The sequence below is a fragment of the Hyla sarda genome, chromosome 3, assembly GCF_029499605.1.
Source record: "Hyla sarda isolate aHylSar1 chromosome 3, aHylSar1.hap1, whole genome shotgun sequence".
In the NCBI taxonomy this organism is placed as follows: domain Eukaryota; kingdom Metazoa; phylum Chordata; class Amphibia; order Anura; family Hylidae; genus Hyla; species Hyla sarda.
The window spans coordinates 346,090,951-346,107,069 of NC_079191.1; the positions used below are offsets into that span (position 1 = coordinate 346,090,951).

Consider the following 16,119-nt stretch of genomic DNA (forward strand, 5'->3'; position numbering starts at 1 on the left):
TTCCCACCATGACAACAGTCCATGAGGGTGCCAAACCCCTACACTTTGCCAAATTTTATGACCGTGGCTCTGTGACATTCCAGGGTTGGCTCTTCCTCTCGGGGATATTCGAGCTTCCTAATGTACAGGGCCTCCAATACTTTTGTGTCCTGCTGCTGTGCTTGTCGCACCTCATATGGCAGCAGCTTCATCCCATATCTTTCCATTCTTTGTGTCCTCAGCACCTCTACAATCTCGGCCACCTGAGCTTCTCTTCTGGCCCTCTCAGACTGGGTTGGTGGGACTGGGGGATGGGACTTCCCTGGCAAGGGAAGAAGGTGCTCCCTCATATATCGTATTAGTCCAGGCTCATTGCTAAACAACCACTTTGGTAAAGGTGGGGACCGGGGACATGCTGCAGACTTCTGGGCCTGGGGGGTTTGCTCTGGGCTAGGGGTAGAAGGAGGGGTAGAGAACACAGCCTCAGCTCCTCGGTGGGAATTTTGGCCCAGGAACCCCAAGTCCAGTGGTGAGAGGACAGCCTCACCAGCGATGATTCACAAGAAGATGCCAGCTGAAACGGCAGTGAATCCGTTGAACCTGTGTGGATGATGGCGTGGGCCGTACCAGGGAGCGGAGTCTAAGTTGCCGCTGGTTTTCATCAGAGCCCGCCACAAAGCGGGATGGACTTGCTGCGGCAGGCGGCACCCAGGTCACTACCCCTGATATGACTCGTCCACACAGGCTGCTGGCACAGGTAAGATGAGGCAAACCGGTAGTCTGGACAGGCAAGAGGTAAGGGCAGACGGAACAGGAGTGTGGTCCGGAATAAAGCTAGGAGGTCAGAGGGCAGGCGGCACTGGAGCAAGGGCAGGTCACAGAGCAAACGGTCAGGAACACTGTTAGACAACACACAACTGGAACGCCTTCTGTAGGGCTAGTGAGCACAAAGATCCGGCAAGGACAGGAAGGAAGTGTGGGGTTAAATAGAAACAGGATTAGACAAGCACCAATCAATGGTGCGCTGGCCCTTTAAACCTGGGGAAGCTGGCGCACGCGCAACCTAGGAGGCGGGGGCACACGCGCCGACAGCAGAGAACAGTGGAGGGGACAGAGATGTGGAGAGGAGAGTGAGAGCCTAGCGTTGACATGCAGGCGCGTTCCGTGATGCGAACGTTGGCAGAAGTAGCAATGGAGGATGGGGCCAGAGTGCGCTTGCAGCCAGCACGTCTGGCTGCAATGCTACTTGTGACAGTACCCCCCCCCCCCCCTCCTTGGGTCTCTCCCTCTTAAAAAGTTTCAGACCAGGTCGTGGTCCAAGATATTCTCCTCCGGCTCCCAGGACCTTTCCTCTGGACCAAATCCCTTCCAGTCCACTAGAAAATAACGTCTCCCTCTTATGTAGTGTTGCTCGCGAATATTCGCAATTCGAATATTATTCGCGAATATCGCATATTCGCGAATTCGCGAATTTCGCGAATATAGCGCTATATATTCGTAATTACGAATATTCGTTTTTTTTTTTCTTACAGTACACATCACAGTGATCATCCCTCTCTGCTTCCAGCTTGTGTGGTGTAAAGAAGGCTGTAATACTACTGTGTGAGACTGGCGTGCGAAAATGCGCATATGCGGAAATATGCATATGCTACTTTTCGCATATGCTACTTTTCGCATATGCGAATTTACGCGCATACTGATTTTGTATATGATAATTTTCCCATGTGTTAATTTTCGCATACGCGCATTTTCGCGCATACTGATTTTGTATATGATAATTTTCCCATGTGTTAATTTTCGCGCACGCGAATTTTCCCGCGTGCTGATTTTGTATATGATAATTTTCCCATGTGTTAATTTTCGCAGACGCGAATTTCGCATATGCGAAAATAAAATGAGAATATAATGAATATTCGAATATTCGCGAATATATGACGAATATTCGTCCATATATTCGCGAATATTCGCGAATTCGAATATGGCCTATGCTGCTCAACACTACTTATGGTCTTCGTCGCCAGAATCTCCTTAACTTCAAAGACATCAGAAGAACCAGACATGGGAGTGGAAACAATATCTTTTTTTGAAAACTGATTCATAACAACTGTCCTGAGAAGGGAGACGTGAAAAGAATTTGGAATCCGTAGGGAGGAGCTTGAATGAAACCCGATAAATGTTTTGCAAAATTTCGAATGGTCCCAGGAATTGAGGGCCCAATTTGTAGCTGGTAACCCTGAAACAGATGTAAACAGTAATAAACAGTGGTAACAGAAAAACAAAATTGGTGTAGATTCATAAATGTTATGTATAGGTAACATAGGGGACATATGCTGGTGGAAAATAAGAAGAACTTTGTACATAGCTGTAGTAAATATTTATCAGTAATCCTGCACACTAAAGGGAGATTGAAGCCAGTGTTGCCACTTATTAAGGAATGCAGAATGTGTGCCATTACCATCGGATATAATTTTTTCACATAGACATATAGTATTGATTTCTAGGTGGAGATCGGCGATACCTGGGACTGCCTCCGATTTCCATTTATGGAGTAGGATATTTTTAGCTACAGCGCATATAATACACATGAGGGCTCTACCCCTTGGTGGCAAATCAGAGATCCCAATGAAAAGGAGTACCATCTGCGGGGTCCATGCGAATGACCAGGGGAGAATTTCCCTCAGCAATTTCCTGCAATCTTCCCAATAATGTTGTATTAGGGGACATAACCAAAGTATATGCATTAAAGATCCATTGCACCCGCATCCCCTCCAACATTTGTCCGAGACCGAAGGGTATATTATAGAGTGACGATCCGGAGTATAATATCATTGGAGTGTAGTTTTGGTGACTGATTCAATATGTGAGGAACATTTGAGATACAGACGTGATACTTTAAATGCCCTTTGCCATTGTTCAATTGTATAAACAGATTGTAGGTCTCGTTCCCAACTACGCATCAGATGAGTTTTCCCACAGCTAGCATCGTGAAGCAAGGCAGCATAAAGGGGTTTCAGCCTTGTATGTGTGGATGTTATGTGGAGACATGCCAATTTATCCGATCTAAGCTCCGATGGGTGTAACTCTCCCAATAAGTGTTGGATCTGAAGATATTTAAAGAAATCAGTATTTGGTAGTGAGAATTTTTTACAAATATCTCCAAAAGGCCATAGAGTGGAGGCCTTCTCTTCTTATTCGCCTGAGATTTTATATGGGAGGAGGCGGGAAGCAAAGAACGCCGGATCTCCTGCCAGATGGACAAGAAATCTCAAACTAGTTCATCAACAGCTGGCACACAAGAACAGGATGGAAGAGGTAAAGGAGGACTAGGAAAATTACCGTAGACTACAAAGAATGGAAACGTCTTTGTAGACTCAGAGTCTTTGTGGTTGTAGAACTCCGCCCAGTGCAAGAAATCCACCCAATCGTCCTGTTGGGCCGAGACAAAATTACAAAGATAATCTCCCAGGATTTGGTTTACTCTTCCTACCTGGCCGTTGGTCTGGGGATGATAAGCAGAATAAAAGTCCAGCTTGATTTTTAGACATGAACAGAGGGCCCGCCAGAACTTGGAAACAAATTGCACACCACGATCCGAAACAATGTGAGTAGGAAGGTCATGTAGGCAAAAGATATTTTGAAGAAAGTGTTTCGCCAGCTGAGGAGCAGATGGAAGACCAGGTAAAGGAATGAAATGAGCCATCAACAACCACCCAGATGACCGTAATGTTAGAGGAAGGTGGCAGATCGGTGATGAAGTCCATAGCAATGATAGACCAGGGAGTTTCCGGAATAGGCAAAGGCTGTAAGAGTCCTGCAGGTCTCTGCTGTGGAGTCTTGTCGCAAGCACAGATAACACAGGAACGGACAAAATCTGTGACATCGCATTCTAGGTGTGGCCACCAATAATCCCGAGAGATTAACTGGAAGGACTTCCGTGCTCCTGAATGTCCAGCCAGTAAAGAAGAATGTTCCCAGTTCAAAACTCTACGTCTCAGTTGAGGTGGCACGAAGGATCTCCCAGTGGAACATGCTGGAGGTTAACTGGAGCAGCATAAATAAAACGCCCTGGTGGTACAATACGTCGTGGAGTGGAATCTAGCCCAACCACATCGGGGGACCAAGAGAGGGCATCGGCTCTGACATTCTTATCTGCAGGACGGAAATTAATAAAGAAGTTAAACCTGGAAAAGAAAAGAGACCATCTAGCCTGCCGATGGTCCAGACGCTGAGCAGCTTGAAGGTATAAGAGATTCTTATCATCCGTATAGATGCTGACTGGGTGAGAGGAACCCTCCAATAGATGACGCCACTCTTCTAAGGCAAGCTTAATAGTGAGGAGTTCCCGATCACCGATAGACTAGCTCCTTTCTGCTGCCCAAAAAGTCTTGGAGAAAAATCCACAGGTGACAGTTTTGTCCTTGGAGTTTTTTTGAGTCAAGACGGCACCAGCTCCTACAATTAACCATCTACCTCCAAAAAGAAGGGTTTCTCAGGATCAGGTCTTGAGAGGACAGGAGCCAAGGCAAATGCAGATTTTAAAAGAGAGAAGGCCTCTTCAGCTTCAAGAGACCAAGACTTGGGATAACAGTTCTTTTTTGTGAGAGTCACAATCGGGGCAACCAAGGAAGAATAATGTGGAATGAACTGACGATAATAATTGGCAAAGCCCAAAAAGCGTTGTATAGCTCGAAGGCCAGTAGGTCGAGGCCAGTCCAAAACTACAGACAACTTATCAGGGTCCATCTGTAAACCTTGGTTGGAGAAAATGTAACCAAGAAATGGAAGACTTGATCTCTCAAAAAGGCATTTCTCAAGCTTGGCATAGAGATGATTATCCCTGAGGTGCTGAAGAACCTGACATGAGACATGAGAGCGATGCTTCTCCAAATTGGACGAGAAAATCTGAATATCATCAAAATACACCACTACACATGTATAAAGTAAATCACGGAAGATGTCATTAACAAATTTCTGGAATACAGCAGGAGCGTTACACAGGCCAAAAGGCATCACGAGATACTCAAAGTGTCCATCACGGGTATTAAAGGCCGTCTTCCATTTGTCTCATTCAGACCCACAGGGACTCTTTCTGGCCACAATAGGGATTTAAAAGTTGTTTCAAGGGGCAGCTTCTCCGTCCCTCCACTTTCTAAGCCTGCAGCATGCCGAATGAAGGTAAGAATGCAGGGGGTAGGAGGGTCTGGAAGGGAGGAACTGCTGCTGATTGGCTGTAATGTGTCTGCTGACTCTGACTCACAGGGTCAAAGTTTACCGCAATGTTAAAGTATAGGGGGCGAATCGAACTTCACATATGTTCGCCTGGCGATGCAAACGCGAACATGCTAAGTTTGCCGGCGAACAATTCGCTACATCTCTAGCGAAGAGACCGTCTTAGGTTGGGTAGACTCAAGACTTTGGCAAAATGGTCCCCAACAAGGGGCTTCACCAGATTTCCAGTCGAGACGCGGAGTGTGACGTTGAAGCCAATGAAGACCAAGAAGAAGCTCTGAAGTGCACTGAGGAAGCACGTAGAACTCAATCCTCTCCTTATGTAAGACTCTTACTTACATGATGAGAGGTTCAGTGCGGAAAAGCACTGTACAATTGAGGTTTTCTCTATTGACAGAAGAGATATACAAAGGCTTAGCAAGCCGAGTCACTGGGAGATGATGTTTATGGACCAAGGAAGCAGCAATAAAATCTCCTGCGGGACCTGAGTCCAAAAAAACTGAGGTGAAGAAAGATGTCTTAGAAGAGGTATAGACTTGGACCAGCATGGTCAAACAAGGAGAGGTAGTATTCACACCCAGGGACGCCTCTCCTACGTGCCCTAGGTGCGAGCGTTTCCCAGACACTGTGGACGTAAAGAACAGTCTTTGAGAAAATGCTCTGGACTGGCACAATAGTGGCATAAATTCTGACTGCGTTGAAAGATTATTTCCTGCTGTGTTAGCCGAGTTTGATCCACCTGCATAGCCTGGAGACGGCAATGGAGACAATAAAGGAGGACGGTGGAACACGGGTGCCAGACGGGGAAATCGCCGTGTTCGGACAGGTTCCCTCTCCAAACGAAGTTCTTCCTGCCTTTCAGCAAAACACACATCAATCCGAAAGTCAAAAGGATTAGTTCACTTGGGGAAGACGGTGGATCTCGTGCAGCGAGAGCGTCCTTGATTCTACTACAAAGTCCTTTTTTGAATGTAGCACAAAAGGCCTCGTCGTTCCAGGCCAATTCGGAAGCTAAGGTGCGGAATTGAATCGCGTAATCACCAACTGAAGAGTCCCCTTGGCGGAGGTTCAGTAAAGCAGTCTCGGCAGAGGAAACTTGTGCAGGTTCTTCAAAGACATTGCGGAATTCAGAGAGAAAGGCCTTCAAGTTAGAAGACACTGGATCATTACAATCCCAGAGAGGAGTAGCTGATAGCAGACTGACCACAAACGCCACTTCAGCTCGCTCCGTCGGGAACTGATCCACCATGAGTTCCAAATGCATAGAGCTCTGGGTCACAAAACCTATACACAACTTGGGATCTCCTTCATACTTCGTAGGCAAGGATAAACAAAGCTTATATCTGGAAGAAATTACAGGAAGTGAAGAAGCCTCTGTTGCTGATGAACGGAAAGAAGCTGTTGCATCATAACAGACAACTGATTCAACTGATGCACCTGACGAGCTAACTGTTGCGACTGTTAAGCCACGATGGTGGAAAGATCCATAATATCAGGCAGAGGCAACCCAGCAGGATCCATGACCGGATCTTACTGAAACGGCAGTGGAGCAGTGAATCCACTGAACCTGTGTGTATGATCGCGTGGGTCATACCAGGGAGTGGAGTCTAAGGTGCTGGTGATTTTCACCAGAGCCTGCCGCAAAGCGGGATGGACTTGCTGTGACAGGCAGCACCCAGGTCGCTACCCCTGATACGACTCGTCCACACAGGCTGCTTAGGTGTTACATGGCACAGGTAAGATGAGGCAAACTCGTAGTCTGGACAGGCAAGAGGTCAGGGCAGGCGGCACAGAAGCGTGGTCAGGAATGAAGCTAGGAGGTCAGAGGGCAGGCGGCACAGGAGCAAGGTCAGGTCACAAAGCAAGAGGTCAGTGTTACGCCGAGCGCTCCGGGTCCCCGTTCCTCCCCGGAGCGCTCGCCTCATCCTCGTTACTGCAGCGCCCCGGTCAGATCCACTGACCGGGTGCGCTGCGGTACCGCCTCCAGCCGGGATGCGATTCGCGATGCGGGTGGCGCCCGCTCGCGGTGCGCACCCCGGCTCCCGTACCTGACTCGCTCTCCGTCGGTCCTGTCCCGGCACGCGCGGCCCCGCTCCCTAGGACGCGCGCGCGCCGGGTCTCTGCGATTTAAAGGGCCACTGCGCCGCTGATTGGCGCAGTGGTTCTAATTAGTGTGTTCACCTGTGCACTCCATATATATACCTCACTTCCCCTGCACTCCCTCGCCGGATCTTGTTGCCCTTGTGCCTAGTGAAAGCGTTCCCTTGTGTGTTCCTAGCCTGTGTTCCAGACCTCCTGCCGTTGCCCCTGACTACGATCCTTGCTGCCTGCCCCGACCTTCTGCTACGTCCGACCTTGCTTCTGTCTACTCCCTTGTACCGCGCCTATCATCAGCAGTCAGAGAGGTTGAGCCGTTGCTAGTGGATACGACCTGGTCACTACCGCCGCAGCAAGACCATCCCGCTTTGCGGCGGGCTCTGGTGAAAACCAGTAGTGACTTAGAACCGGTCCACTAGCACGGTCCACGCCAATCCCTCTCTGGCACAGAGGATCCACCTCCTGCCAGCCGGCATCGTGACAGTAGATCCGGCCATGGATTCCGCTGAGGTGCCGCTGTCAAGTCTTGCCGACATTTCCACGATGATCACCCAACGAAATCACCAGCTGGCATACTTGACCACCGTGACACAGCAACTGAAGTCACAGATACAGCAGCTGCTGTCACAGACACAGCAGCTGCAACTGGAACAACCATCTCCTCCGTCGACTCCTGCAACTCCTCCCCAGCGTCCGTCCGCTCCTAACCCCTGCTTGTCCCTGCCGGACAAATTTGATGGGGACTCTAGACTCTGCCGTGGTCTCCTTTCTGGAAAGGCCTTGTCTTGGGCCACACCGCTCTGGGACCGCAATGATCCTGCCACAGCCACAGTCCAGTCCTTCTTCGCTGAGGTCCGTGGTGTCTTCGAGGAGCCTGCCCGAGCTTCTTCTGCCGAGACTGCCCTGCTGAACCTGGCCCAGGGTGTTTCTTCCGTTGGCGAGTACGCCATTCAGTTCCGTGCTCTTGCTTCCGAGTTGTCCTGGAATAGTGAGGTCCTCTGCGCGACCTTTAAAAAAGGCCTATCCAGCAACATTAAAGATGTTCTGGCCGCACGAGAAACTCCTGCTAACCTACATGAACTCATTCATCTTGCCACTCGCATTGACATGCGTTCTTCCGGATGGCGTCTGGAGCTCCGCCTGGATATGGACTTTGTTCGCACGAGGCGTTTTTTCCCCCCGGCTCCTCTCTCCTCTGGTCCTCTGCAATCCGTTCCTGTGCCTCCCGCCATGGAGGCTATGCAAGTTGACCGGTCTCGCTTGACACCTCAAGAGAGGACACGACGCCGCATGGAGAATCTTTGCCTGTACTATGCCGGTACTGAACATTTCCTGAAGGATTGTCCTATCCGTCCTCCCCGCCTGGAAAGACGTACGCTGACTCCGCACAAAGGTGACACAGTTCTTGATGTCAACTCTGCTTCTCCATGCCTTACTGTGCCTGTGCGGATATCTGCCTCTACCTTCTCCTTCTCTACTATGTCCTTCTTGGATTCCGGATCTGCAGGAAATTTTTTTTTGGCCTCTCTTATCAACAGGTTCAACGTCCCTGTGACCAGTCTCGCCAGACCCCTCTACATCAATTGTGTTTACAATGAAAGATTGGACTGTGCCGTGCGTTACCGCACGGAACCCCTCCTAATGTGCATCGGACCTCATCACGGAAAAATTGAGTTTTTGGTCCTCAGGTTCTTTGGCCCCAAGAAGAGGGGGAGACCCAAGGGGGGGGGGGGGGGGTACTGTTGCTCCGGGTCCCCGTTCCTCCCCGGAGCGCTCGCCTCATCCTCGTTACTGCAGCGTCCCGGTCAGATCCACTGACCGGGTGCGCTGCGGTACCGCCTCCAGCCGGGATGCGATTCGCGATGCGGGTGGCGCCCGCTCGCGGTGCGCACCCCGGCTCCCGTACCTGACTCGCTCTCCGTCGGTCCTGTCCCGGCGCGCGCGGCCCCGCTCCCTAGGACGCGCGCGCGCCGGGTCTCTGCGATTTAAAGGGCCACTGCGCCGCTGATTGGCGCAGTGGTTCTAATTAGTGTGTTCACCTGTGCACTCCATATATATACCTCACTTCCCCTGCACTCCCTCGCCGGATCTTGTTGCCCTTGTGCCTAGTGAAAGCGTTCCCTTGTGTGTTCCTAGCCTGTGTTCCAGACCTCCTGCCGTTGCCCCTGACTACGATCCTTGCTGCCTGCCCCGACCTTCTGCTACGTCCGACCTTGCTTCTGTCTACTCCCTTGTATCGCGCCTATCTTCAGCAGTCAGAGAGGTTGAGCCGTTGCTAGTGGATACGACCTGGTCACTACCGCCGCAGCAAGACCATCCCGCTTTGCGGCGGGCTCTGGTGAAAACCAGTAGTGACTTAGAACCGGTCCACTAGCACGGTCCACGCCAATCCCTCTCTGGCACAGAGGATCCACCTCCTGCCAGCCGGCATCGTGACAGTCAGGAACACTGTTAGACAACACACAACTGGAACGCTTTCTCTAGTGAGCACAAAGATCTGGCAAGGACAGGAAGGAAGTGTGGGGTTAAATAGACACAGGACCAGACAAGCACCAATCAATGGAGCGCTGGCCCTTTAAACCTGAGGAAGGAGGCGGAGGCGCACGTTTTGACAACAGGGAACAGTGGAGGGGACAGAGATGAGGAGAGGAGAATGAAAGCCTGGCGTTCGCATTCGGGTGCGTCCCGCGATGCGAACGGCGGCAGAAGCAGCACGGGAAGAAGGGAACGTCTGTCTGCAGTGCTACTTGTGACACCGGCGTTCTCTCCTCTGGGGTGGGAGGCCAGTCTCTATCATCTTTGGTCAGCGTGACTTGGTAGCAGGCCTCTTCAGCCCACGAGGGAGATGCGCTGTAAACGATCTGCCAGCTCCTGAAACATTTGCGCCGTGGCAACTTTCCGGGCCTCCGGCGCCATATTGGGACTCTCTGCACATGTGCTTTCTTGTTACTCCATGTTACTCCATGGAAGTGCATCAGTGGTGTAGCGCTGATTTCCATTCCCCCTGCAATAAGGGGCGGATCTTAACAGTTCCACTTCAGGATAGATACAACGACTTGGTCTCCACGCCCAAGGTTGGGACGCTGACCAGCAGGAAACATTTTCCCATGCTTCTCTGGCACATCTTTAACCCTTGCAGGTACAGGCAATACTTGGCAACATAACATAGCTTCAGACCTAATCCTGCACATGGTTGACACAGTAAATCACTTTTCATTTGCAAAGTCCCATACACTTTTTGGCGCATACTTAAATCGCATCGGCATGCAGTTTTTGCAGACAATATTGGACACAGTTCAGACTAGGCGGGAGGACTTGTGGCATGAAGTGCACACCCGTATCCTGTTCGTGATGTCAAAAGTTGTGGTAGCGGGGTGTGATGAGGGAAGATGTTGTTACCCTAGGGGCAGATGGCATTAACCCCTTGTATTCGTGATGCCAGGGAGTGGTTTAGCCTAAAACTACCCTAAGGTATACCGCTGGATCCTGGGCTAGGCACGGGGGGGGCAATAAAGACTACAACACCAAGTTACGGACAACGGTAGCTTTACTGAGGGTAGACAGTTGGTAAAGTCTATACAGTTCAGCCAGGGCCCAAGGAGGTGACCAGTGACGCAGAGACCTAAGGGCTTCATGGGACTTGTAGGAGGACCGGACAATTGAATGCAGACAATGCTGACTTGACAGATGACAGGGACTGACTTGACTCATAAAGCTGTGACTTTAGCTTACTTGAATTGATGGTGGCTGCAGGACTTGACTTTGAGGCCTCCAACACTCTGCACACACACTAGGCACGACTGCACTTGACCTCAGCAGGAAGCAAGAGCTCTAAGCTCCAAGAGAGCAAGGAAAGAGAGCCTAGCTCCACCCAGGGCTTATATGGGGAAGACTAGCAGGGAGCCCATAGGATCACCTGGTCACTGGTACCTCCTTGGTAACAATCACATGGCATAACTCTTAAAGATAAAACACATTTTATAATACAATACACTGCAGAACATATGTACAGGGGGGAAACAGGTGCAAGAGGCCCTGGGGACACTGACGGAGGCTGCCTGACAGGACAGCAACTGTACCATCTCCCATACTAGGCGACCACACTGGCCCAATAATAAATGGGCATTGGTTTTAAACACTCTTGTATTATACACCTTTTGTGATTATAAACAGCATGCGAATGTAAATTATCTTGCCTTTATTAAGTACTCTGAGGCAGTGACAGGAATGGTCATCAAGGATTGCTATATTTTACCAAGGTAGCTGTTGTATGTAGAATAGGTTTTAGTGCATATACCATCCAGGGAAAGCTGGGTGAGTTATAGGGAGTCCAGGAAATAGTTAGTGGGCTCCAATTTTTTGGGGTTAAAAGATAGGTTCGGTAGTGTGGTCTTTAATTCCCTTCCTTGGCCAGTCAAGATTTTTTTGGTCCCAAGTCAGCACAGGTGACATTTACTGTGAATGATTAACACATTTTTGGTGACTAGTACCATCTTTCTCCAAAAATAAGACATCCCCTGAAAATAAGACCTATTGTTCCTTTAGCATTCTGGCTAAATATAAGGCCTCCCCTCGATTATGAGGCCCCCTGAATATAAGGCCTTAGGCAACACGTGGTCACTTTCAACCAGTGAGCTGCTGCAGCCGACTCTCTGGATGACAAGTGACGCCCCTGACGCTGCGCAGGGGGACATCCCTCATCATCCCAGAGCCCGCGCGGGGCTGGAGGCAGGCAATGTGAGGCACAGACCCACAGGGGTGCCGGGGGGGGGGGGGGGGGGGGGGTTTGATGTCTGGTAAACAGGGGAAAATGTGAGGTGAGGGGGAGGTAGACTGTTGAACCCCACTGGATTCTCTAGACTCCCCACCAGCCTCACCACTGTTCTGTGCCAGTTGTTTCAATCCACTGGCACAGGGATGATGCTGAGGGGGAGGGGGGACGGGACTAAATAATCCACTGTACACTGTGGTTTCTTCTTCATGGAAAAATAAGACATTCCCTGAAAATAAGACCTAGCACATCTTTGGGACCAAAAATGAATATAAGAAACAGGGTAGTAAGCCACCTGTACAGAGAGGGAAGAATTTGTGTAGTTAGTGCCCCCCGCAATCTCCTGCACGAACTACTCCTTTATGTACACTAATGTTATACAAAAATTCTTATGATCCAATTAGTGGGAGATGACAGGACATTAATTTTAAGAGGCAATATTGTGCTTATTGTGAATTAACACTCACTTGTTTCTGTTAATGCTATCTATTTGCTTCTTAATGTGCTCCTGAAAGACAACAAAACATATAAAATGATTATGCTGAAGATGTACAGTCGTATGCAAAAGTTTAGGCACTGTTGACAATTTCCATGAATTTCATTTATAAATAATTGGGTGTTTGGATCAGCTATTTAATTTTGAGCTATGAAATATCTGAAACACACAGTCATATTTCTGTAGTGGTAAGAGGTGTATTGAATAAACAGAAACTGTGCAATCTGCATGAAATCAAAAGTAGACAGAAATATTACATCAATATTTAGTTTCTCCTTTAGCAGAAATAACAGCCTCTAGGGTCTAGACACATCCTATAGCCTGTAATGAAGGTCTGGATTCTGGATGATGGAATTTTGGACCATTCCTATCTCCAGTTCAATCAGTTTTGATGGTTGCTGAGCATGGACAGCCTGCTTCACATCACACCACAGATTGTCAATGATCTTCAGGTCTGGGGACTGGGATGGTCATTCCAGAACATTCTACTTGTTCCTCTGCATAAATGCCAGAGTAGATTCTGAGCAGTGTTTTGGGACATTGTCTTGTTGAAATATCCAGCCCCTGAGTAATTTCAATTTTGTGACGGATTCCTTTACATTTTTCTCAAGTATCTGCTGATATTGAGTGGAATTCATGCAACCCTCAACTTTAACAAGACTCCCAGTATCGGCACTGGTCACAGAGCCCCACAGCATGATGGAACCTCCACCAAATTTTCCTGTGGGTAGCAAGTGTTTGTCTTCGATCACTGTGTTCCTTGTTATGACCAAATAACTCCAACCTTGTTTCATTAGTCTAAAATGAAGCTGGCTTGCCCAAATGTGAGTTTGCATACCTGCTGATCCAAATTGCTGATCCAAACACCCAAATATTTATAAATGAAAATCATGGAAATTGTCAGTGGTGCCTAAACGTTAGCTTATTACCGTATATATGGAAGAAAGAGACTTGCTCTATAATAAAAAAATATATAAACTCCACCATCATTCTGCACTCGACTAAGTGGAAAAAAAAAAATAAAAAAAATAAAAAAACAGATCTTACTCAGATCCTTTAGGTATTATTTCTGGCACATATTACCATTAATATCTCTGTTCATGAATATCTCTGTTATATCTGTACTTTGCTCTGTTCAGCTTTCCCTCAACCCTGGCCAGTCTTCCTTTCCCATCCGCTGAAAAACACCCCCACAACATGATGGTTTCCCCATCATGCTTCACTGTGGGAATGGTATCGGGCAGGCGATGAGCAGTGCCTGATTTCCTCCAGACATGATGCGTAGTATTAAAGGGGTACTCCGCCCCTAGACATCTTATCCCCTATCCAAAGTGCCGAAGGCTCGCGACGTCACGGCAATGCTCCCTCAATGCAAGTCTATGGGAGGGGGAGTGATGTGGCGTGGCTATGATGTCACGAGCCTCCGCACCACAACGCCAGTCATCCAGCACGGAGCTAAGTTCGCTCCGTGCACCAAAAGACTGCGGTGCCGCAGCCGAGATTGTGGGGTCTCCAGCCGCGGAACCCCCACGATCAGACATCTTATCCCCTATCCTTTGGATAGGTGATAAGATGTCTAGGGGCGGAGTACCCCTTTAAGGTCACAAACTTCTCACTTGTTTCTTATGGTCTGAGAGTTATTGAGGTGTTTTTTGCAAACTTCAAATGGGCTTTCATGTGTCTTTTACTGAGAAGAGGCTTCTTTCTGGTCATTCTGCCAAAAAGCCCAAATTGTGGAGTTCTGCAGCAATAGTTGACCGTCTAAAAGTTTCTCCCATCCGCACACAAGATTCGGAGCTCAGTAAGAGTGACTATTGGGTTTTTGGGTCACCATTCTTACTAAGGCCCTTTTCCTCTCATTCTTTGTTTTATGGGGCGGCCATCTCTAGGAAGAGTCCTTTGTTTGGGTTGTTCCAAACATCTTTTGATGACTTTTTGAATGCATTCTAAGTATGCATTATTTTACTGTTTTATGGCACAGGGAGGCAGATAGTAAACTATTAATTTTCCTGAAAAAACATTTTAACAATCAATCTGAACACTATAGGGAAAATTTATCAAAACGTGTAGAGGAAAAGTGGGGCAGTTGCCAACAGCAACCAATCAGATTGCTTCTTTCATTTTTAACAAGGCCTCTGAAAATTAAAGAAGCGATAAAGTCTAAACAGTTCAGCCAGGGCCCAAGGAGGTGACCAGTGAAGCAGAGACCTTAAGGGCTTGCTGGGATTTGTAGTAGGACTGGACAATTGAATGCAGACCATGCTAACTGTCACGATGCCGGCTGGCAGGAGGTGGATCCTCTGTGCCAGAGAGGGATAGGCGTGGACCGTGCTAGTGGACCGGTTCTAAGTCACTACTGGTGTTCACCAGAGCCCGCCGCAAAGCGGGATGGTCTTGCTGCGGCGGTAGTGACCAGGTCGTATCCACTAGCAACGGCTAAACCTCTCTGACTGCTGAAGATAGGCACGGTACAAGGGAGTAGACAGAAGCAAGGTCGGACGTAGCAGAAGGTCGGGGCAGGCAGCAAGGATCGTAGTCAATAAGGTAATAGCAGGAGGTCAAGTACACAGTATGGACAAACACAGTAACGCTTTCACTAGGCTCTAAGGCAACAAGATCCGGCAGGGGAGTGCAGGGGCAGAGATCAGATATAGTCTGGGAGCAGGTGGAAGCCAATTAAGCTAATTGGGCCAGGCACCAATCATTGGTGCACTGGCCCTTTAAGTCTCAGGGAGCTGGCGCGCGCGCGTCCTAGAGAGCGGAGCCGCGCGCGCCAGCACATGACAGCAGGGGATGGGAACGGGTAAGTGACCTGGGATGCGATTCGCGAGCGGGCGCGTCCCGCTGTGCGAATCGCATCCCCGACGGCCATGACAGTGCAGCGCTCCCGGTCAGCGGGACCGTCCGGGGCGCTGCGGAGAGAGAGACGCCGTAAGCGCTCCGGGGAGGAGCGGGGACCCGGAGCGCTAGGCGTAACAGTACCCCCCCCCTTAGGTCTCCCCTTCTCTTTGTCCGGTAACTGCCTCCCCTGGGATGAGGACACCGGGAAAGAATGGAGGGATTCCTCAACGGCAGGCAGTACAGCAGGAGTGGGAATGGGGAGGGAGGGCAGAGGGCGAGGCCTGGCACGGGGCAGTGTGACACCAGGACGGGGGCCATGAGGAGGCACCGAGGCTTGCCTGACTGGACTGGGAGGGGGGGAGAGGCACTTCTTATGGCAGGCAGAGTCCATAAAGACTTTAGGGAGACCGGATACAGGGGAACACACAGGGTCACGGCAGGGAGTACTGGGAACCGGTTTAAGGCAGTCCTTGAAACAAGAGGTACCCCAGCTCTTGATCTCCCCTGTGGACCAATCCAGGGTTGGGGAATGGTGTTGAAGCCAGGGTAGTCCAAGGAGAATTTCGGAAGTGCAATTGGAGAGGACCAAAAACTCAATTTTTTCGTGATGAGGTCCGATGCACATTAGGAGGGGCTCCGTGCGGTAACGCACGGTGCAATCCAACCTGACTCCGTTGACCGCGGAAATGTTGAGTGGCTTGACGAG

The 16,119-nt window shown here is 49.5% G+C and overlaps 1 protein-coding gene across 4 annotated transcripts in view; it reads right to left on the reverse strand.

Moving 5' to 3' along the window:
• The window catches only part of FSIP2 (fibrous sheath interacting protein 2), a 59,118-nt gene that overhangs the window by 17,908 nt on the left and 25,091 nt on the right, over positions 1-16,119 (reverse strand). For all 4 annotated transcript variants that reach the window (XM_056567481.1, XM_056567480.1, XM_056567482.1 and 1 more), the window contains exon 5: positions 12,544-12,584. In XM_056567481.1, coding sequence (XP_056423456.1) covers positions 12,544-12,584 — 41 coding nt within the window. The remainder of the gene's footprint in view (positions 1-12,543; positions 12,585-16,119) is intronic.